A 21,571-nucleotide genomic window follows, 5' to 3' on the forward strand; every position below is an offset into this window, starting at 1 on the left:
GTCTAGGAATTGCTTGTCTGGTAAGTTAGTATGTTCATATCGACTTGATAATTAGATTATTTTGGTTTCATATTTTGTTAGAAAGAGCTTAACTTTAATATGACTTCATAATTTCATTTCATTACTGCTACAGATATAACATTGTTTAGAATGGTAGTGCACCAAGCCTCAGAAACACTACAAAGGTCTTGCCAGCAAAGTATAAAAATGTCTTTTTCCAAGGCTTCAGAAGAGGGAACAGTTTTTTCTTATGGGCAAGGAAATTCATCTCATGTCTTTTTCATGCATAGGTCCAGAAAAATGCTGTGCATTTACTGTGACTCTCTCTGGCAGCTTTTACACAGCTGCTGACGTGCTTGTCAGGGGACCAGACCACAGCTGTCTTGTTCTACGGTGCTGGGTGCTCCCAGGTAACCTAAACACATTGCAGACAGCTAAACGCATGCACACCCCAGAGCTATACTGTTCTCATGTAGAAATGTACACCTAGCAAGATCAAAAATCAGGAATATTTTAAGCCACTGTACCTGAGGTTCTCACTGAAATCCACCCCTCTTTACAAGCCAACATCCATAATCCTCCATGGATAGTCTCAACTGGACCCACCAGTTTGTGTCCTAGGGCAAACTGGTTTGTTCTCCCAATTTCTTTAACTCCCTGACTCCTCTTGCCTTTCAGAAGTCTCCGGGGGTGCCTGTAAGCAGTTAGAAGAGGCTGAAGGGGGAAGAGGTTGGGGTAGGCAGGACACAGCCAGTTTCTTCTTTCCTCCAGGTGTGTTGGGTATCTCAGTACAGAGAGAGCTGTTCTGGTCAGCAACTTCTGCTGTCTTCCTTGAATAGGTCATTAAAAAAATAATTACAAGATTGCTTTGATCATGTTTTCCCACAGCCCCTTTGACCAGCTGTCCCACAGGACAACTAAAGCAGTCAGAAATCCCAGGAGGGCTGTTGGAGGGAGATTCGATGGCTCGTCAGCCGTAACTCTGGACACAGAGTTGAAAATGCCCTTGTGTGGGTCCATCCAAAAGCCGTTTGCTAGAGCAGAGGCGCACGCTCGCTGCAGGAGCACTTGGCCTTCCCACACTGTGCCAGCAGACTTGCTGTAGTGTGCCGTCCCTGCTCTACTACCTCTGAAATGGAAAGGAGAAAGCCACCTGGATTTTTCCACAGTCTTATTACCTCTGCTGGTGCTCGTCTGGTTGTACTTGACTACCTCTACCAGTAGGAAATGTTACCCTTAACAAAACCAAAGAAATCTGTCCAGTCATTGTGCACACCTACATCATCCCTTGTACAGTGGAGACTCTTCTGAATCCCTGATCGGAGGCGATTTTCTCTCCCAGTCATCTGCTTTGCTGCTTCTGTTCCACAGCTGTGGTGTTCTTATTCAGCAGGAAAAATCAGGCACATTTAAAACCCAGAACACAACACAAACAAACCAAATTAAAGAAAATGTTTTGAAGCATTTCATTACTCACAAGATGTTGTGAGATGTCTTCATGTTTAAAATGGTAATATTATTTCTGGCAATCGATCTCATGCTATTCTTTTGTTGATTTTTCCAACCTCTCCAGAAATTGGAATGAAAATATTTTACTGATGTTACTATCCCTGGGAAAAGCTTGTCAACATAGATCCAGGTTTATGCCGAAGATTCAAAATATTTGGCATGTGGGTTTGTATTTTCCCTTCATCAAAGAGATTATGCAGGGCTAAGGTCTGTTCACATGGAGGCAGCAAAGGAAACTGATGCTACTTAAAACAAAAGATGACCTTGCACATGTGTGGGCACAGAGATGCAAATATCTCTTTCTGCAAATGATAATATAATCGTACAAGAAAGTCATTACTGTTACGTTACAGTAGCTTGCTCAAACGAAAGATGAGTGGCCACTGTAGAGATGTATGGGATACAGAAACATGCACAGATCTCCCTCACACTTCTGTAGTGAGTGTTCTGTTCTGTGAGCAGGGGCATCAATGAAGCCTGATTTTCTATGGATTTGTGTCTTGAGGTTGAGACCCTATCTGGGTTTTCTAGGGTCTCATGAAATGCTGCACTTTTTACCTCAGTGAAGCATTAACTACAGCTCTTAACTGGCTGTCTATTTTCAGAATACTTTTAAGGACTTAGTTTTTTGATTTCAATACTTCCGTCAAATGTACTCGATGAGCTTATGCGTTTGAAGATTCACAGAGAGGTCTCAGGCGTACAAAGAGGCAGCACAGTGTCTCAAACCCAGTTTCTACAAAATCAGGCTAAAGCATCCTTGCACTTACACATATGGAGAAGAAACATAAAATATGAATTAAAACAGAAAACATGAATTTAAACATAAATAGCTAAGGAAGAAAAAATAAATATGCGGATAAACCATCAATCACACGGGAGATTTCCCATTGACTTTCAGTGAGGATTTAGCACCTAACTGCAATTTGCCTCTTTCAAAATCTCCTACACATCTCTTCTGTAAATGTATGCAAAGCTTCTCACATTAGATATTAATAAAATAAAATAAAATCACATATATGCCCATGTACCTGGGGGTAAAGGAACTTGAATTTTGGTTGCAGCTGTCAGAAAAACTTTCTGATTCTATGGGCCCATTTATGTGGTTCTTTTTAAAATTTTAATTAAAAGATATTGATTTGTCATTTTGAGATTTCTGTGTTTTGTTGAAAAAGGAATACTGAACAAACTCTGTTGGGGATGTTATTGGTTTTGTAGTTTAATTTCGGCCTGTAAGAGAGAGAGCAATAGCTCAATGGCAACATTGTTTTGACAGAAAAGGCCAGACAAGAGAGTTTTAAGAGTTTTAATCTCCCTGAGGGGTCATAAGGTCCCCTGCTTCCAAATATGTTAAAAAGACAAATCAAACTGAAGACTTGAGTCAGGTCCATTAGCTCTGGCAAATCACAATTACAGCAGCGAATGTGTTCTGCCTTGGGTTTGTGTTAAAGGAGAAGTTTTGCTGCACGCCATACAATGCTTTTGGCTGTATTTACATTAGTTTTGCCCTTGTCATCACGGCCCAGTGATTCTTAAAAAGGACCAAATGACTAAAGGAAATGCAAAAGGCGATCCATTTAGGATTACAAACAAGCACACCCATCCTCTGACCAGTGCCGTGTGATTCTGGTTCAAACAGTGGCAGCAACAAACCCAGTGGCTCAGGATGTTCCTGAGCTCTCTCCTCTGAGTGCTGATGGATCAATAGCAGGGACTGTGTTCCAGTTCCCTGCGGGAATCGTGGGCAAGACACTGGCTGAGCAGTCATTTGAAGATGCCTCAAGTTTTGAAGCCTGGAAGAGGCGCTGGGGGCAGAAGGGCAGGCGGCTGTTGGTGCAGCGCTGGGGGGGGAAAGGGTCAGACACCGAAGTGAAGAGGTTCACAGGTTGTCAAGAGAAAACTGGGGGCTGAATTAATAGAGGCCGCTTCAGCCGTTCCAGCTATGAGTCACACAAATCATGAAACTACTTGAAATATTTCACCTACTCATACATCTCCTTTATCTTTCACCTCTTCCCTCTTTTTTTGTAGTTATTCTCCTAGTCTGCTGTCTTTCAAGTCACACCCTGCACTGATCTCCCTCTTCCTCATCCCCTGTTGCCATTTTGGTATCTTTCTGTTGCTGAGCATACATTACATTTTGCAGGCCGTTCACATCTCGGAAATGCTGCAAGCAGTGCTTCTGAGCCTAAGTCACTGAATATTTGGTCTACGTGATGACATGGTACTAAAACAGCTCGAAGTTTTTCTTTGAAAAAAAAAACCCAAACTTGAGAAACTAAATGATTTGCAAGAAGTACGCGTGACCCACATACATGCCCCTGATGTATATGGCTCTGATAATCGATTTATGCTATTTATACCCACAATAACTTGCCTATATCTAACATTTAAAACTCAGCTGGATCCCACCCTTTGATCAGATGGAAGGGTGCTAACAACTCAAAAGCTAACAACCACTGAATGGTCACCTGCCACACTTGTGCTGTGGGTGAAGTGATGAGGGGCACGCACGTCCCTTCCTGGGACCGGGAAATGTGCCCCAAAACTCCTGGGAGGCACTGAAGCAGCAGGATGGTGCAAAGCCTTCCCCAGCCCTTCCCTTTTACAGCATTATTGCACATAGTGCATTTAGAGCCAGAAATAAAAGATCTGCCAGGCCAGGCTACCCCATGTCGGGAGCCTGAGAGCTGGCAGGGTCGCAGGGCGTGACAGAGGGAGTCTGCAATTCACATACACCGGGCCTCAAGTAACACTTGGCAAATTGAAGTTTGTAGGATATGATTCTTGTGAAAGGACAGGAGTCCCGCAGAAAGGGACCTCCTTTGACATGCATCTGGATGTGGTAGGGGGAGGTGGGCAGCACACAGCTCACCTCCTTCTGCATGGGAGAAGAGGTGGTGTGAAGGAAAACCTGCTTGCTTCCTTCCTGAAGGGATGGGAAGAAGAAAATCAACGCAGTTTCTGAAAAGGTACAAAAGCATTGCCCCCCGTCCGCACTCTGGCAGAGCTGCCTGGGTAAGGGGAAGGGATGTTTGGCTGGTTGTACAGTGGGTGTTGTTGCTTTGGAAAAATCTTGCTTTCTTTTGAATGCCTCCTGCCAGGTCAGGGAGAGCAAATATTCAAAAAGGACTGCTGCAAGCTGCTGGTGCAGCATCACTGCCTGTCATGGCTTCCTCACATCTGGCTCCTGCACCTCAGCACTCCGCAGCGCTACCCCTGCACTACCTATCTTCACTTCATGCAGGGAAAACCAAAGCTGCATCTATCAATTATTCCTACAGCGTCAAGAACTCTAATATCTTAAGTCCAAAATGAGAGTTTATTATGCTTTGTCAGGAAATGTCTGATTCCAGGTAATTCTTTTTTTTTGCAATGATCTACTTAAAAACTGATATGAAACACATATAGGCATGAAACAACTTGTATTGTTTTTACTGCATGTCTTTTGATTGTGCTACACCATGAAAGAAAAACAAACACATTCAAAAAAAGCAGACACTCCCAGGCCCCACATCTGTAAAGTTGCGTTAGAGTTGCTTAGGTCTCCAGACCACATCCTGTATCCATTTAAACATAGACGTTTCTATATTTATATGAAGTCTCTTGCAGGCAAGAGAACAAAACCTTGTCCAGGCTCTACTCTGGGAGGTATATTCAAACCTAGATGTCTTGCTAGAAGCACCAGAGAGATTAGCTCCTTGGTTTTGCTTTGTGTTTGGCTGAATTAAAAGTGTTTAATCTGGGCAACTCTAAGTTCCCCAGTGCCTGCACACGGCCAGTAGATCGGATACCCCTTTTCTGTTACTGCAGCTGCCTGCAAGGGGCAGAAAACCCACAGTCAGCCAGGGGGCAGACCTGTCGAGGATAGGGACCGTGTTCCCTCAGAGCCCTGCTCTCCCTTCCAGGACAGTTCACTGAGAGAAAGATGCTCTGAACACAACATTTTGCGTGCAACACACTGTTTGTTTTTTTAAATGAAACTGTTTTGCCAAATGCTTCCTGACCGATCTAGTTTTGCTCTCTGCCCCGCCCCTCTTCCTGGGAAGAAAAAGAACAGGTATCAGATTCATTATCATTATGAATGATAATGAATTCGTGAGCCATTATCAGCTAAGCTAAACCTTCTGCGACAACAAAAAATGCAACACAGGATTTTGTTTTAAACAATTCCTATCATAATCTTCCCAAAACCAGGAATGATCCAAATGAGAAACAGAAAGACCTAGCTACTATCTGCTCTGTTTTCCTGACAATTGTTAGTCCAAATTATGTTATCCAGCTGCTGTTAATTTTTAAATGCACTGCAGACCATATTTATTCCTCTTTCAACACTGTTGGCAAGTTATACTTACCTTGCTCAGTTAAAAAAACAACAAGAAATTCGAGCACTGGCATAATTTTACCCTTTCTTAACATAATCAAATTACTTCTGGTTATACCCCAGTCTGTCACATTAAGTCACACTTTACTGAGTTGTCTTACTGCGGTTTGTATTGTATCAGTGCCTGAAGACGCGGACAAAGAACACGGTCCTTCTGTGAAGCCTGTACACTAAGGATCCATTACTCTCTTGAGCGTAGATACACCTCTCCTCATAATTACATCCTGAGCTGTGACAGAGTGGCTGCCAGGCAACACAGCTGTCAAAACCACATTGCAGGGCTGTTGGGGAGTGAGTCAAGTGAAGTAGAAATGTTCGGGACACGAGGCATCACGCAGAACAGCCAGTGCTGGTCGTGCTCCTCATACCTGATTATGCAGTGCAGCCTTGGCTAAAGCACCTTTATGGCACAACCCCACTTGCCACTGCAAAGGGACTGGTGCTGATGTTGCCAACTTGGGCTCCCAGATCTCTTTGGCGTTTTGGGGTCTGCAGCACACTTTTCATCTGAGTTAGGGCTGTCACATTCCTGCCCCTTTTCTGTCTCTTATGTCAGCAATAGGCATCATGTGACGGGCCATATCACTCCACTAAAATAGCTGATTTCTTTTGTATCAACTTTCTGGATAAAAAAAATGTAATTTTTTTTTAATTAACTTTTCAGATTTGGCTGTTGTAATGGGCAAGGGCTGCTGATACCAGCAGGAAGGAGGTGGTGGCAGAATGTGGCTGGAGCAAACCCTATCCATTTCATGAGTACCCAAGCTGGCCTGGTTTGTGCTGCTCATGAAGTCATGTGCACAGGATGAAGTTAAGCTGATTTAATGACAGATGGCTGCTGAAAGGAACAGTTCTGCTTTCTCTCACTTCCAGGTTTCTGCCTTCCTCGATCCTGTGGCTGTGTGGTCACAAGGTGGATCAATTCAGCTGTCTGCTCAATGGAAAATTCATTATTTTCTGAGGTGTTATTTTTCCACCAGATTGATCAGCTGACTAGAGTCAGATGGTTACCAGAACCTGCAGAAGAGATGTGAAGGGAGTACACATCCATGGGTTGTGGGCAGGATCACGTTTTCGTAGCAGCCTGCTGTCGGGTTCAGCGCACCTGAAAGGCCAGGCTACTGCTGCTGCATTCGGTGACTGGTAACCCAGTGTCACACTGATGCTGGAAGGGGCTATTCTGTGTCTTGGCATCCTGACACAGGTTGGGCACATCTGCCATTTCTTTCCACCATGGGTACCGGCGTGGAAACCACCAGAGGAACTGGTTCAGGGAGCACAGCAGTGTGGAGAAAACAATATTCCTTTATTTTTTTTTCAAGGTCAAGTTTCATAGTTAGGCCAGTTCCCTGCAGAGCCGGAGGGGTACTAGGGTCAGTCCCTGAAACCCATGGGACCTCTCGGCTCGGACAATCCAATAGCTTTCTGTAATGTGTCTGTGAAACTAACTTGACTATAATGTTATTTATTGAGACATTTAGGCACTGGGGAATTCAACCTGGAAGAGCAAGGTCAGTCTTATTTGTAGCTCTGAGGCAGAAGAGATATGTAAGGGGAGACCCACCTCACAACCAGTTCTCTGACCCAAACAGATGAGAATCCAGCCTGGCAGAGCAAGCCTGGAGCACGAGGTAGAAAGGCCAGGATCCAGAGGCTGAAGAACGCCCCGTAACTCCAGGCACCGCGCTCCAGGCCAGTGCCCTGCACGTATCTTTCTTCCTCACACAAGGAGTACAGGAACCGATTCTGGCGCTGAGGGTTCCCTTCCAGGGATCACCTGGATGACTGGAAGCCAGTCACCCACCCGAGGCGAGCTGGCCATCTCCCCAGCGTCAGTGCCCACACGGAGGCCAAAGCCACCTCACCGAGTCAGAACCTCCCGGGCAGGGCGCAGGGAAGGCCCGCACCCGCTGCTGCCACGAACGAGCCCTGGGGACCTCAGGGTGCCTGGCGGGCGGCCCCCGGCCCCGCCGGCTCGGCCCCGGGTCACACCACCCGCTCGGGGCTTCCTCCGGCCCGACCCTGCCAGCCTCCAGGAGGGAGCCGAGGCCGCCCGCCCCCGGGCCGAGCCCGAGCCCCTCCGGCCGCCGCCCGGCCCCTGAGCGGGCCGGCCCTGCCCCGGGCGCGGGCTCTGTGCGGGCGCGGGCCCCGGCAGGTGTGGAGGCGGCCGGGGGCGGCCCCCGAGCGCAAAGGAGTTAACAGGACTTTGTGCCGCTTCCCGCCCGCGCCTCCTCCACCCGCCTCATTACCTGCGCTTCGCCACTGCCGGAGCCGCGGCGCGGGAGGTGGCGGCTCGGCCGGGCTTCCTGCGCCGCCCGGGGCTGCCCGCGGCGGCGGGGCCCTTCCTGCCCGCCCGGCGGGGCCGCGGCGTGCGGGGGCCGGGGTGCGGGCGGTGCGCGCCGGCCCGCCCGTGTGCCTGGGGGGGGGAGCGGGGCCGGGGCGACGCGAGGGGAAGGCGGGCGGAGCGGGCGGGCGAGCGGGTCTGCGCGCCGCAGCCCGGCAGGGATGCGGCATGGCCGTGGGCTCCGTGAAGATGCCGTCGCCGTGTGAGGGCGCGGAGCTGGCGCGCAGCTGGAGCCCCGGCGGCGGAGCCCACGAGCCGCCGCCGCCGGTGCAGCTGCGGCAGAAGCTGCGGGAGCTGCCGGCGCTGCTGAGGAGCGGGCTGACGCTGCGGAGGAAGAGCGCCGCCGCCGCCGGCCGGGTGAGTCAGGCTGCGGGCGGCGCGGGGCAGCATCCCCGCCGGGGCCGCCCCCCGCTCTGCCCGCCGGGCGGCGGTGCCCGGGCCAGGCGGGGCGGCACCCGCAGCGCCCCCGGCCGGGCCGCGGCGGGGGGGGGGAGGCGCGGGCCGCCGGCTCTGGCCCTCCGCGGGGGCCGCCGGCCGGGCGGCGGGGCGGGCGATCGTGCGGCGGGGCGGCTGCTCGGCAGCCCCGGGCGGGGGGTGCCCGCGGTCCGGCCCCACCAGCTCCGGTAGCACCCGCGCCCCGTCCCACCGCCGCGCTCCTCGGGCGGCGCTGCCCCCGCGCCCCGCCGTGTGGCACCGCCGGTGCGGGCCGACGGGCAGGTGTGCCCGGGCTTGTGCACACGCGAGTTCAAGCCGTGAAGTTCAGCGTGGACGCTGCAGTGCCTTTCTGGGCACGGCCGGCCCCATCGCGCCTGCCTGCCGGGGCTGCGGCCGTGGGGGCCGGTGGGCGCCGTGGAGATCCCCGGCCACAGCGCACGCCATCGCCCTCGTCTAGGAAGGCTGGTGGCAGGGCCCTGCAGGCCGGGCACCGCGGTACGGTGTGGCACCACCGCCGCCGGGAAGCGCCTCACGCCTCTGGAATCTCCCAGTTGTGACTGGAGCCACATGGCGGGGTGGGATCGGGATCGGGATCGCCACCCAGGCACGGCGAACCTTACTTGCGGGCCCAAACTAGACTGCAACCCATCATCCGAGTAGCCGAAATGAAGGAGTGGGTTTACCTGCGTGGGGGTGGGCTTGCCCAGGTGCGGGATCAAGCAAGCTGCCCCGTGGTTTCGGTGCACCGATAAGTGCCCCTGCAGGGAGTTAGTGGGGAAAAGTCAGCGTGGTGTGTATCTGTGTCTTCATCCACTTGGCAGTACTTCACCCGTGTAAACGAATGTTTTCTCTGCATTGGGAAGTTCTTGTGAAATACAATGGGGTGAGAATTTAAAACCAGACTTCCTGACTGAATGCTTTGTTATAAGAAGATATACAGGCAAGGAAGATAGAGGATTAAGGTAGTATATGAATTTGCAGCATAATAGCTATTTCTGAGCAGTGTTTTGATTCAGATTCCTGTTCTGGATTTCTTTCTTTCCTCAAGTGAGCTTAACCCACAGAATCAAGCAAGTCTGTATGGAGATGCCTAATGATTTTTATTGTTCAGGTGAAATAGTAACCCACTTAACAAGTTGTCCATATAAACACAGAGCTAACAGGAATCAGTTAATTTTAAATAGCCAAGTCTTGCCCTGCCCTAACAGGATGTTTATGACTGATATCTTTCTTCCAATAAAGATGAGTCCTTTTCTGAATTGCATTGCATTTGTTCCACTTTAACAGCGTACTACGAAAGGAGTGGAGTGCAGTGAAGAGGTAAGAAGCAGTGTGGAACCACTGCTGGTAACAGTGTTTGTTTGCAGGCAGGTCTGAAATACTGGTTTAGCACAACAAATTTGTGATGCTTCAGGGAGACGCCATGCGGAACAGGCTCAGGTTTATCCTCATACCACTACTGAAAGCATTTGACAAGTGACTGGTACAGCAGTTGTTACTCTGTAAATATTTTGAGCGTGTGAGTTAACACCCTGGTGAGAAGCCTGGGTAGCTCCTGGGTCAGGCAGCCTCTCTGTTGCGCTTGCTGAAGCCTTGGACCCATCTTGCTTCATACAGTCCCAGCTGAGGCTCTGCCTGTCATTGCTGATGTACCATGTTACAGACCAGCAAACAGCACGTGACAGATTTAGTGGTGGTGTCATCTGTGGCTTCGCCTCCCAGTACCCTGTAGGTCATATTGCAGAGTTTTTCTTGAACTGTCTGTCCTGGTAGGAAGAAGACTGGAGAGAAGATGGTGAGTTTGTAGGGCAGTCTGAAGTCAACCCAGCAGATCTTGGATCGCTGGGTGATGCTGTGTGGAGATGCTGTGTGGCTCCAGCAGGACCTTCTTGCCGGTGGCTTTGTCCCGGGCAGAGAATGGGACTGCTGTGCTCTACTGTATCTGGGTTTGCAGGGATTCTCCCACAGATGGAATTATTCAGCAATGCAAGTGCCTAGTGGGGTGTTCTGAGGTGCAGGTAGTGCTAGGAGTCCAGTAGTGATGTTAGTGTCGCTTGTTCCCTTTGGAAACAAAGTGGACTCCTGGGTGCATGAAGGGTCTGTCCTACACGAGCGGTTCCCCAGGGAGCAGCCTGCTCTGTCATTAGTGCCCTGTGGTGATTCCTGGCCGTTCCATGCACATGCGTTCCGCCCCACTGAGAAATGGAATTTTAGGGGCATGACACTTTCCACATATTTCTGTTCAATGTAGAGAATAACTTGAACCCTGAAAATGACAGTATTTGAGAGAGTGAAAGGATATGTCAGAGTAATAAAATACAGCTTTTTTTTTCCTTTTTTATACTTTCCCTTTTAAGCATAACTCGTAAATTAAAAAAGTCTTAAATTAAGGTTGGAGAAAGGTTGAATAAAACAAATATGGAAAAAAGATGCTTTTTTTTTTTTTTTCTTCACCTCAACAAAATATTTCAAGTTAATCCAAAGTTAATTTTTGGAGGGTTTTGTTTGCTTATGAAATCTCCCTTCACTCTATCCCTTTGAAAAAAAAAAACAAAACCAACTTAGTCTGATCTTCCTCTCTGGTGACTTTTTCTTTGTGCTTTTTTGTTTGCTCAAACACCAAGCTGAGAGTCTTATTTGTCCAGCTGGTTTCATCAGGAATGTTGCTCACTTAGGTGAGCTGTTTTCAAGTAAATGCTGACTAGCTGAAATTCTGGCTTGTTTAATTTCCTAGAAAAATATTATGACCCCTGAACAGGGGGTCTGCCTCTGATGCTGGCTTGCTGAGGGACCGCCTGCAGTGCAGTTTGTGTCCACATCTATAAAGCGGGGATAATCTGCATGTGTGCATGCTTGGGGACTATGGATAATAAAATAGAATGGAAGTGTTAAAGGTGCTATAATTGTTTTAAGGATGTACTCGACTGCATGCTGTTCAACCACTTCCTGTGGTGCAGGGAGGAGGAAAGCATTGAATAGTAGAGAGTAGTATACCAAAAAAACCTGAATACGTTTTGCAAACCAGTATGGGGTGGAATAAATATTTTAAATCTGTTTGGGTGCCTCAGCCCTTGGCCCTTGGCACTAGACTATCTAAAAATTGGGACCAGAGATGGGGGTAAATGAAAATGTAGTGTAACAAAATAACTGTCTCCCTCTCAGTTCAGTGAATCCAAACCCTGGAGTACAAGTGGGTATTTTTGGCTTACTGTGCTGGGATATGTTTAATTTTAATACATGTGAAGAACTTAGGGGTGGAAAAACACCTTGTAGAAAAGCTGCAGTAACTGTTCTGCTTGCCTGTTTGTGCGCTGTGGAGCCGTACTGTACTGCTTCTGCCGTTTAGGTAAAAACAACCTCCAGTTCCTTGGCTAGGGAAGCCCAGTGCTTTCTTTTTTTTTTTTTTTTTAAGCTCCTGAACTTTGAACTGGGCATTGGCCTTGTCCCTGATGGTAGGTTTTTTTCTTAAATTTGGTCTTAGGGCAGGTGCAGCACAGATGTCTGAGATGGCACTGGGGGTTAGGCTGCAGGTGCAAGGTGTGGGCTTTACTCCTCATCCTCTGCTTGGTGCTCCTTTGTTTCTGCTGGATAAAGCCATAGAAAATGATCCATTCTTTTGCTGTGGTAGCTGTGTCTGTGTGTCAGAAGCAGAGGAGGGATCTGTTGCAGTGGGTTGCTGTGCCCTGTGGAACCGTTCCACTCTGCCATATGCTTTCTCAAAATCTTTGGAAAATGGGACCCTTCTGTTTCCAAGCTTGCCTCCTTGAGGTGTGTGTTAAGCGTGCATGTAGTAAGCATGGTTATGTACTGTCTTTGCTGTTCTTCCTGGTGCTTGCCAAAGATGTTTTCCTCCACTCCCCTTTTTCTTGTAATTAGTGATGAAATAGGGGTCTCTGCCCCTAGAAGTACCAAGAATGCCAGCTGTGGGGTCCTGCAGGCACATCCATGCAGCAGTCACTCCATCATGCCAAAATTCCTTTCACTGCACTCCGCTGCACTCTTAGTGGAGCTACTGGATGCCTCCTGAGAGAGCAGGGAAGTGCTCAGAAGTCAGAGGAGGAATTACCTTGCATACACACACGGACACACACATTTTTAACGACCTCTTCTGCTTTCTATGTTCACGTTTACACACAAGCAAAATGCTGTTGTTGTATGTGAGCATGGATGTTGCTCTGTCACAGTAGTGGAGCTGCAAAACCTTTTGGACATCATGGTGTCAAATCCCATTACTCTGATATTGTGAAAGAACTTGCTGGCCTGTACAAACCTTCACCATGGGACACGCCTTTTGGCTTGCTGGAAGTTGTAGAGATACCATGACTTCTTGCTTTTTTGAAACCCTGTAATGACTTGTGAGGTTTCTGGAGGTCTTCGGCCAGGGAAATGTTCTCAGACTGTCTTCACCTTAGCTCTGTTCTGAGTGACAACTTTGCTGTGTGTCTATGTCAGGATGTAAACTTACTGTAGGCTTACGGGTTGAAAATAAACCACAGGAGTTGGGGTATGGATGCTAAAAGTTTACGTGAGTTCAGGGGGAGACTGGAGAAGTTCATGGAAGAGAAATGTATTGAACATGCATAATCCTCACCAGGCACAGAAGGTTCCTGAGCTGAAAATAGCCAGAGGGTTGGAGCTATTAAAGATATCTATCATATATTCTGGCACTAGTAGTTGTCATGCTGTTGGAGACAACTCTTCTTTGGCAGGGGAAAAAAATCAAATTATATGCAATCTGTTTTAATTAAATGAAGTATCTGAACCTCTCAACCTACATTTTGCTCAACTTTTATTCATCTCTTGTAAGAGGCTTTCAGTTGCTTATGTCATTCAAGTTACTTTCCTCTAATCAACTCATGCTGTGATTAGGGAAACCATAGCGTTGTAGATGAGGTTTTGCCAGGACATTAGTAATTCACTACTGGAAATACTCAGAATTTCCAGTCCTTCTTTCCACGGCTACATTATGCTGGTGGTTGATAGTTACATTTTTATTGAGCCAAGCATATAGATCTGCGTCGTGCTCAGGTAATCTTCCCACCAATGACTGACATTTGTAGCAGTCCATATCCTTGTTGGCAGCTCCTCAGCTTAGCAGTGCCTGAGTGACCTTGTATTTCATGCTGCTGAATTACACTTTTTCCCTAATATTCCAGTTCTTGAAGTCACCTAATCTTCTCGTATGCCATTCTATTTATGTTTATTTTGACAGTGCCTCCAATTTTGTGCCGTCAACACATTTCATTAGCATCTTTATGCTCATTTGACCAGTGTTGTTAATGAGAAGAAGAGAAAAAAAGTCAGGAGAACAATTGCTCTGGTACCTATGTTTATATATACTATAGAGGCTTTAATTTTGGAATTTCTTCTTCTCTAAGGAGGTGCAGTGTGTAGGAGATGCTGTACTGGCTGAAATCAGTGCACAAAAATACTGGTTGGGAGTTTTACTGTCAGCAGTGTTATTGAAGTAGGCTGATTGATATTGGTGACATTTGGCTTTCAAGACTGCCATAGAGGTTCTGCTCAGTAATGTAATACCCCTGTCACTTTTGCAGTTATTATGTGACCAAAAATAGTTGTGGTAAGTAGTCTTGAATTTTTCTTATTGTCATCAGGCTCATGATATATTCCTGCTAAACATTTGATTAAGATAATTGTCTTTCACACTTACCAGGTCTGTGACTGGTGACACTTGAAATGTTGATTAATGAATAAAATAGCTTAGTGACAGTGACCACAGTAGCTGATGGGGAATTTCAGTGTCCCTTGTGTTTATATGCATAATAATTTGTTTCATAGTCAGTGTTCAGTGAATTACTAAATTGAAAATACTTCTTAATTAGCCCATGTGTTATGACATCTGAGAAATTATGCCTGGCTTTGATTAACTACAGTTGAATGAAGTGGAATGCAAGCCTACTCTTCTGCCCTAGGAAGTAACCTAATAAGTTTTGCAGAATGCAAAGTTATTTTTCTCCCTGAGGCTGGGGATTAGTCTGGTTGCCAGGATGATGTCCACTGCCTGTGGTCTTACTCTGGCACTGGGTATGAGGCTGGCAATGCCTGGACTGACATGTCAGCTGCTTTGGAGCGTCCCTGTGAAGGTCCAGATGCAGCACTAGCAGGTGCCACTGCCAGTGCATGGGGAAGAGGTGCCATCGTGCGGCTGGTGCTCATGGAAGGTGCATAAAATTGACATTGACCCCTTGTTGCAGAAAAAATGTAGCAGCTTGCTGTAAGCTATGGGACAGGTTCTGTTTCCTTTCCCCGTTTTGGCCAGAGCATATCCTCGTGAGTCCCTCTCTGACCCAAAGCTGGCTGCTACGAAACACGGTTTTGTCTTTGTTGCCCATACTGCAAATTGAGCTCAAGCTGAAAACACCTTGAGTTAATTTTGCCCATGCTCAGTGTTTTAAGTGCTGCTTTTCTTGAGCTGATAATAACACCTTCAATTTATTGGGTGTTATTACCCAATAATATTATTGGGTTAGGGACTCTGAAAGAAAATATTGATCACCCCTGCACATTTTTGTAATCCTGGTTGGACAAGGATTTCACTACTTTCACTTTTGGTTTTGCTTCTGTTTCTAAGGGATGTAGCCTGCTGATCCTCAGATGTGATGCTGCTGTGTGTGGCTTGGAAACCTATCAAGGAAATCTATGTAGGAAATAAGATCAGCTCCACTGGAATTGAAAGGAGTGTATTCGAGTATTGGCAAAATTTCTGCTAGTGTAACATCTTGATGAAAGACTCAATTTAAATGTGAGCTGATTGTCCCCTTAGTTATACGTTTAAAGGGAGATAAACAAAATTCACTTTGTGGAATTGTATACTTTAATTTGCTTGATTGCGAACCGGTATTATTGGTTAATTCACGCTAGATTTCCCAGCCGCCCGGATGAGTGAACAACACTGCCCTGTACAATTATGACAAACTCCATTAAGGTTTGTATTCAGCTGTTGTTACTTGTATGGCCCTAGTGGTTTGAATTCCATTTGCACCGTGAGGAAATTGCAAAACAAGCTGTGCATTTTTATGCTGATGGAAATGCTGAAAATAGACAGCAATAGCTTTTTAAAAGAGGAAGAGAAAAATAGGAAAGCAGAATGTGCCATCTTTTCACCCTGACTCACAGAAAGCCATTGTAATAAAACAGATTTATCCTTACTATGTAACGATTAAAGTAGTATTTCACATATGGGGAAGCAAGGCGCTTGTTCTTTATACTTACACCCTGTAACTTGCTTATTCAAGAATAGCTGAAGTGCCCCTGTCCACCCTGGTTTCACCTCACCCCAGGTGGGTGCAGGGTGCGACAGCCCGTGTATGAAGGGCTGGGGGTCAGGGTGCAGACTTTGGGGTGCCTCTGCTGAGCTGCTCAGGACCCTGGGTAGGTCTCGCCACGTTTCTGTGCCTGGTCACCAGGCACCCCGGTGCTGGAGGTCTGGTCGGGCAGTCGTCTCCTTGGGATGTGAGCCCTCTTCTCTTAGGGGTTCGTACTCACGCCTAGAAAAAGAGCCTTAGCATTGGTTGGGGCTCAGTATGGTGCTGTAGGACTGAAAATAAAATGGGACGCCTTCTAATTCTGGGTAGAGCAAGAGTGCCCGGTTCTTTTATAGTCCCTCAGGGCTGCCTTAGCCGGGCCATCCATACACTGCTCTGCTCTTTGTGCACAATCTCCTAAACCTCTTTTCCCCCCAAATCAGGCTGCTTTGCAGATCCTGTAGGGTTCATATGCATGGATCTGTTTCAGTGGAATATTTTAGGTTGTTTCTTAGTGTCTGCTGTATAAACTTTAGCTGTGACACCTTTTGATTTAAATATTTTTCATTGTATCTGTGCTTTTGGCAGAAGTTTAAGGATAAAAATGAAGTCATTGGGGCTCTAAAGTTAAAACCCATGGAAGCAGGATCTGAATATTTTCAAGTTCCAGGTGTAGAAAGCAGTAGCTATTCATAACTGTCATGATGTCTTTTATCTCAGTTAACTTACAGTTTGACTTGGGTTAGTCTGACCTTGTAAAATGATCTACTTCTGGCTGTTGTATTATGCTAGGGCTGATAATTAATATTTAAATCTTACAGTACACAGTTTTCTCTGATGAATTCCTTTTTCACAAGATATTTTCCTGGAGAGGACACAGCAGGCTAACTGATTAAAAGTCAATATATTTTTTTATAGTGTAAAAGAAAATATTCCGCTGATTGAGGGGGGAAAAAAATCCCTTCAGTCTATATAAATACCAGTAGAGCTGTATTCATAGCATCACTAAGGACTTTTTGCATTCAGTTTTACAACTTAATTAACCCATTAAAGCTTAAAATGTCAGATGATTTCTAGTTTGCTTTTTTTTAAAAGACTGATTGTGAGGAATGCAACTTACTTCCTGTTTTCCTTCATTTGGGGGAAGTTGCCTTTCTTTCCTTGCTTTTTGAATCTCATACCTAAGTCTTTATGTGACTAAGACACACATGGGCTACATGAGTTAAAGCAGTAAGGAAAGCAATAGTTCAAAGCCTCTCTGGCAGTCTTTTATATGTGTGCTTCGTCATGATCCTTTGGTAGCTTCTCCTGCAGCTGGTCCTTCTGAGCATCTCTGCAGGCCTTGTGTCAGCATCATCGCTGGGACTATGGAACAAGCAGTGCCAAACAAGGGGCAGTGGTTGCTTGCAGTGATACCACTGGTGAAAGAAATGTATGTCAAACCGTGCCCTTCATGATGCAGTGGACAGTATGCAGTCTGCAGGTCAGTACTGAGTAGTAGTGAACCAGAGGAAGTACGACATTTTTGATTTAAAAAAACCCAAAAAACACCAACAAATAAGAAATAACCCAACAGAAAATTGAGATCCAGACCACTTGTGAGCATTGAGAATTTATGATGTGGCTTGGGGGAGGGAGAGCAGGTGTTTGTGTTTTGTTTATTTTTTTTTTAGGGTGATAAGCATTTAATTGTGGTTTTCTGGCCAAGTTCTGGCCAAGAGAGTTAGACCCAGTGATCCTAAAACACTTTGTAATTCGAGATGGATGTAGTAATCATTCGCTGTCGTAGACTGCTACTGCACACTGTTAAACAGATGCTCCATTTCATCCCATAGGTGAACGCACTTCAGTGATGCATGAATTGATCTTTAAAATATGGAAAGAAGGGGAGAAAAACAATGCACATGCATGGTTAGCTCTGAAAGTCACAAAGCTGTTGTTTACCGGATGGCTGGAGGAATGAGCTAAAAGAATCCCTTAGATCTGGTCTGGGTCCCAGCTTGCGTACAATCCAGTGCTTTGTTGCAGTCTGTCATTTTTGCAGCGCCTCGAGCCTCTTGGCAGCAAAAGTAAATGTGGGGGGGTGGGCTGTGAGTCTGCTGCTGAATCTGCTTTGCAGGATGAACCAAGATTTGTGGTGTCTGTTAAGGAAGGCCAAACTTACGGGAGATGCAAGTCCTAAAGAAACAAAACCAGAATCTAGTAGTTAGCTGCCGAAGAAGAAAGGTGAGGACACAGTATATGCCAAGCTTAAGTGTGTTTTGGCTTAAGAAGGATAAGCTGTGAGATCTGTCCATGTTGGCACTGATTTGTGCATAGGAATTCTTTAAAGTAGTCTTCCTCTGCATTTTCTTGGAAAAAAAAAATAGTTAAGAAACAAAATATAATAACCCTGCTAGATTTAGTCTTTATAAATACTTTTGAAAACTTAACCAGAATTTAACTTCTGTTCACAAAGAATGGTGTAATCGTGTAAAAAATGGACTTTGATACTTTAAAAACTTATACCATGCATACCATCTTAGAGCTATACTCAGTCAGCTGAAAGAGTGTTTACATATGATTAAAAGACCTAATTAAAAGATTAGATTCCACAGTATCTACATGTATGAAAGAGACTGATAAAACTGGTCAGCCTGTTAGAGCTTAGTAATTAATGAATTGTAATTGTCTTTGACAGCAATTGCTGGAACAAAATACATAAAATACAAAAGATAATAACGGTAGTTAAATGTATACCTCTTTATTTATAATTTTATTATTGTGTTGAAGGATGCAAAGAGGAACATTCAGCAGATATTTAATTTCTTGTTTTATCTCGTTAAACAGACAGTCCCAAAACAAATGAGTTTCAGATTAGTTTTACCAAAGCTGTTTATCTAATTATGGCTTTCACTGCACTTGAATGAATGGCTGCAAATCAATAGGTCTCTCAGGTTGCCAGGACATGCATTAAAACTGGTGAGTCCCCAAGCTAGAATAGCAGGAGTGTTGTTTCTTTTTTTGGTTTTTGGTTTTTTGTTTTTTTTTTTTTCCATTGAGATGTCTGTCCACAGTTTCTACCATGTATGCTTAAACTGAGAATTTATCTGAAGCTCTGCTTAAAATTCCCATTTTTGAGTTGATCATTTGCAATTCAATGTGGCAATAAATATTTACATTATACTGGTAGAGGTTTTATTAAAAAGCAAAACAATTATTTCAGAGTAAGCTAATGCAGATAAAAAACATGTTGTAGTGGGTCAAGATTATGGTTCACCTGGTCCTATCTCCGTAAGTTTTAAAGTTAACCTAACAGGTAATGATTTTATCCACAAATATAAAATTTCTTGTGCTTTCAAGAGAGTGTGTGGGCCAGTGTTGTATAGTCTGCCTTCTACATTGTTGGTTTTTTTCTGGTTTCAAATAACCAGGGGTACTTTATATGGTGATTCTTGGGCGTTGTTACCATTAACCATTCTAGTTGCAGCTTTTCATGTCACACATATGCAAACCCAGCCTTTTAATGAATCTGGCTAGTATTTTGGCTTCAGACTCATCTTGGAACTTACATTTACAGAGCTTGTGTGTGGGGTTTGGTGGTAATGACTTTACAGGGGAAGGAAAAATGTGTTGTTTTATTCTGTTGTTAATGAAAGCATTTCATTTTGTTCAGTTTTGAATATTCCACCTTTAATTTCAGTGACCCTATCCCACCTTTAATTTCACCTGTAATAATTTTTCTTACCTTGTTTTGAACTCTGGTTCTGCAGTGTCACTTTGAACTTGTGATGGCTTGTGCTGAATGTAATATTCTAGGTGAGACTGCACTGCTGATATACATAGATTGTTGGATGAAAAGCCTGTGTGATGGAGTGAGGGAGGAAACTGCACAATTTGCTATTGTTTTAGAGTTCCTGGTGGCACAGATCAGTTCTTCACGGAAATATCTTCACAGCCATTCAGGTTGCTTTCTTTAAGCTGATATAGTTAATTTACAACCATGTAAGTTGTCGGTTGTTTTTTTTTTTTTTCCTTCCATGGGTGTTACTTTGCATTTGATGTGGATAAACATAATTTAACACGGAGTTGTCCACTCACCTACCTTGACTAGGTTCATCTGAAGTTGTTTATAGACTTCTGATTGTGACCAACCAAAATCGCATATGCAAAATTTGGTTATCTTGATGCTGACATCACAGATATGTTTTGTTAAACATCATTTAGCCTAGACTATAACATTGGGGCATGTGGGCATCTTGGTATTTTCCTGTTCTTAATGAAAACAGCCTCTTTAATCCCATTCTTGTCCTTTATTACTTTGCTATTGCTTGATCAACTACAATGTTTTGTCTCTCCAGGAAAGACTGCTTTAGCTTCTTTTGAGGAGTTTTGTGTGTTAGGGTGTCTATACTACCTCTGAAGTTGGAGATACAATTGTGGAGTATCACTGTGTAGATGGTTTCTGAACATATAAGAAACCCAGCTAATATCATGTCAGCCTTGACCTTGTTACAACAAGGTGTGTCGAAGGCTCTCCTGTTCTGGTAAGGAATGTAAGAGTATTCATGACTGGGGAAGCTCCTGTTCAGTGGGTGGACAGGCAACTGTTCGGAAGGCTCTATACTGACTAGTGATCAACAACTCTGTCAAATAATCTCTGAGCATGGCTCTGCAAGAGCTATGCTACTATCAGGATTTTCTTTTAAAACTTCAGTGACAGAGTCGAGAATACAATGTTAAGAAGCAGCTACCTGTCCAATACATCAGAGTGAGCAGGGAGGGGAAAAACACGTTTTGTTCCTTTTTGTTTGTTTTCTGTTTTTCTGCTTAGACAACCTCATGGCAAAACTGCTGCTAGGAACAAAACTATCTAACAGGTAAATCAGCAAAGATTTTTGAAGAATGTCACATTACAGACAGCTGTTCCCTAATCTTCTAAAGCCCTTTGTTAAAAACAGAGGCACAAAATGTCCCTGTAGTGGACTTTGTTATTTAAGCACAAAGTGTAGCTAACAGAGCAACACTGCAATTAAATCAAAGTTATGGTCTTATTAAAAACAATGGAAACTTACTGTCTTTGAGAATCTATTTATTGTGGCTGTAGAAAAGGACCTGCTTCTGTTGCTTATTAGTAGCAAAACATGTTACAGGACAGTTTGTGGCAGGATGGTGGGAGTGGATAAGGAAACATTACATAAATTAAAAAATTCCAAAGAAGCTATCTAGAGACAATAATAATTTATTTTTATAAACCTGAGTTAAAAACCGTCCTGTCACTGAAATAATGGTAAATTTTGTGAGACTTCCAAACCAAGAATCCTGATTTTTCATTTTTTTTATTTGAGTTAACCAAGAAAACAGACTGAATCTTCATCCCTTGCTTTAGCAGTTCTTGGTGTTATCTGACTTTCAGAAACAAAGCTAAATACTGAGGGTCTGTGAGTCATCATCTTTTCAGCCTGAGCCAACTCCAGTATCAGTATGTGTTTGTTTGTTTCTTTATACCATGACTTTTTCCCTCCTAACTTAGTCATTGTTATCTCTTGGCACAAGTGGAGAAGTTAAAAATGTCAACAAGCATGAGGCACGCTAAAAACATGCAAACAAACCTCCTGTGTAATCTTCCAAACCCCAGATTGTTCCCGTTCCCAT

At 45.0% G+C, this 21,571-nt stretch overlaps 1 protein-coding gene across 3 annotated transcripts in view; it reads left to right on the forward strand.

Annotated features, from left to right (window-relative positions):
- The first annotated feature begins 360 nt into the window (after nt 1-360).
- The window catches only part of RAPGEF5 (Rap guanine nucleotide exchange factor 5), a 173,498-nt gene continuing 152,287 nt past the window's right edge, over nt 361-21,571 (forward strand). For 2 of the 3 annotated variants that reach the window (XM_080382162.1, XM_080382160.1), the window contains exon 1: nt 7,668-8,594. In XM_080382162.1, the coding sequence (XP_080238288.1) occupies nt 8,406-8,594 (189 nt within the window). In that variant the 5' untranslated portion in view covers nt 7,668-8,405. Of the gene's footprint in view, nt 8,595-21,571 lie in introns of all 3 variants that reach the window. The other variant, XM_080382161.1, reaches the window with a different exon arrangement.

This window comes from Falco punctatus (genome assembly GCF_963210335.1).
Source record: "Falco punctatus genome assembly, chromosome: 4".
NCBI lineage: Eukaryota > Metazoa > Chordata > Aves > Falconiformes > Falconidae > Falco > Falco punctatus.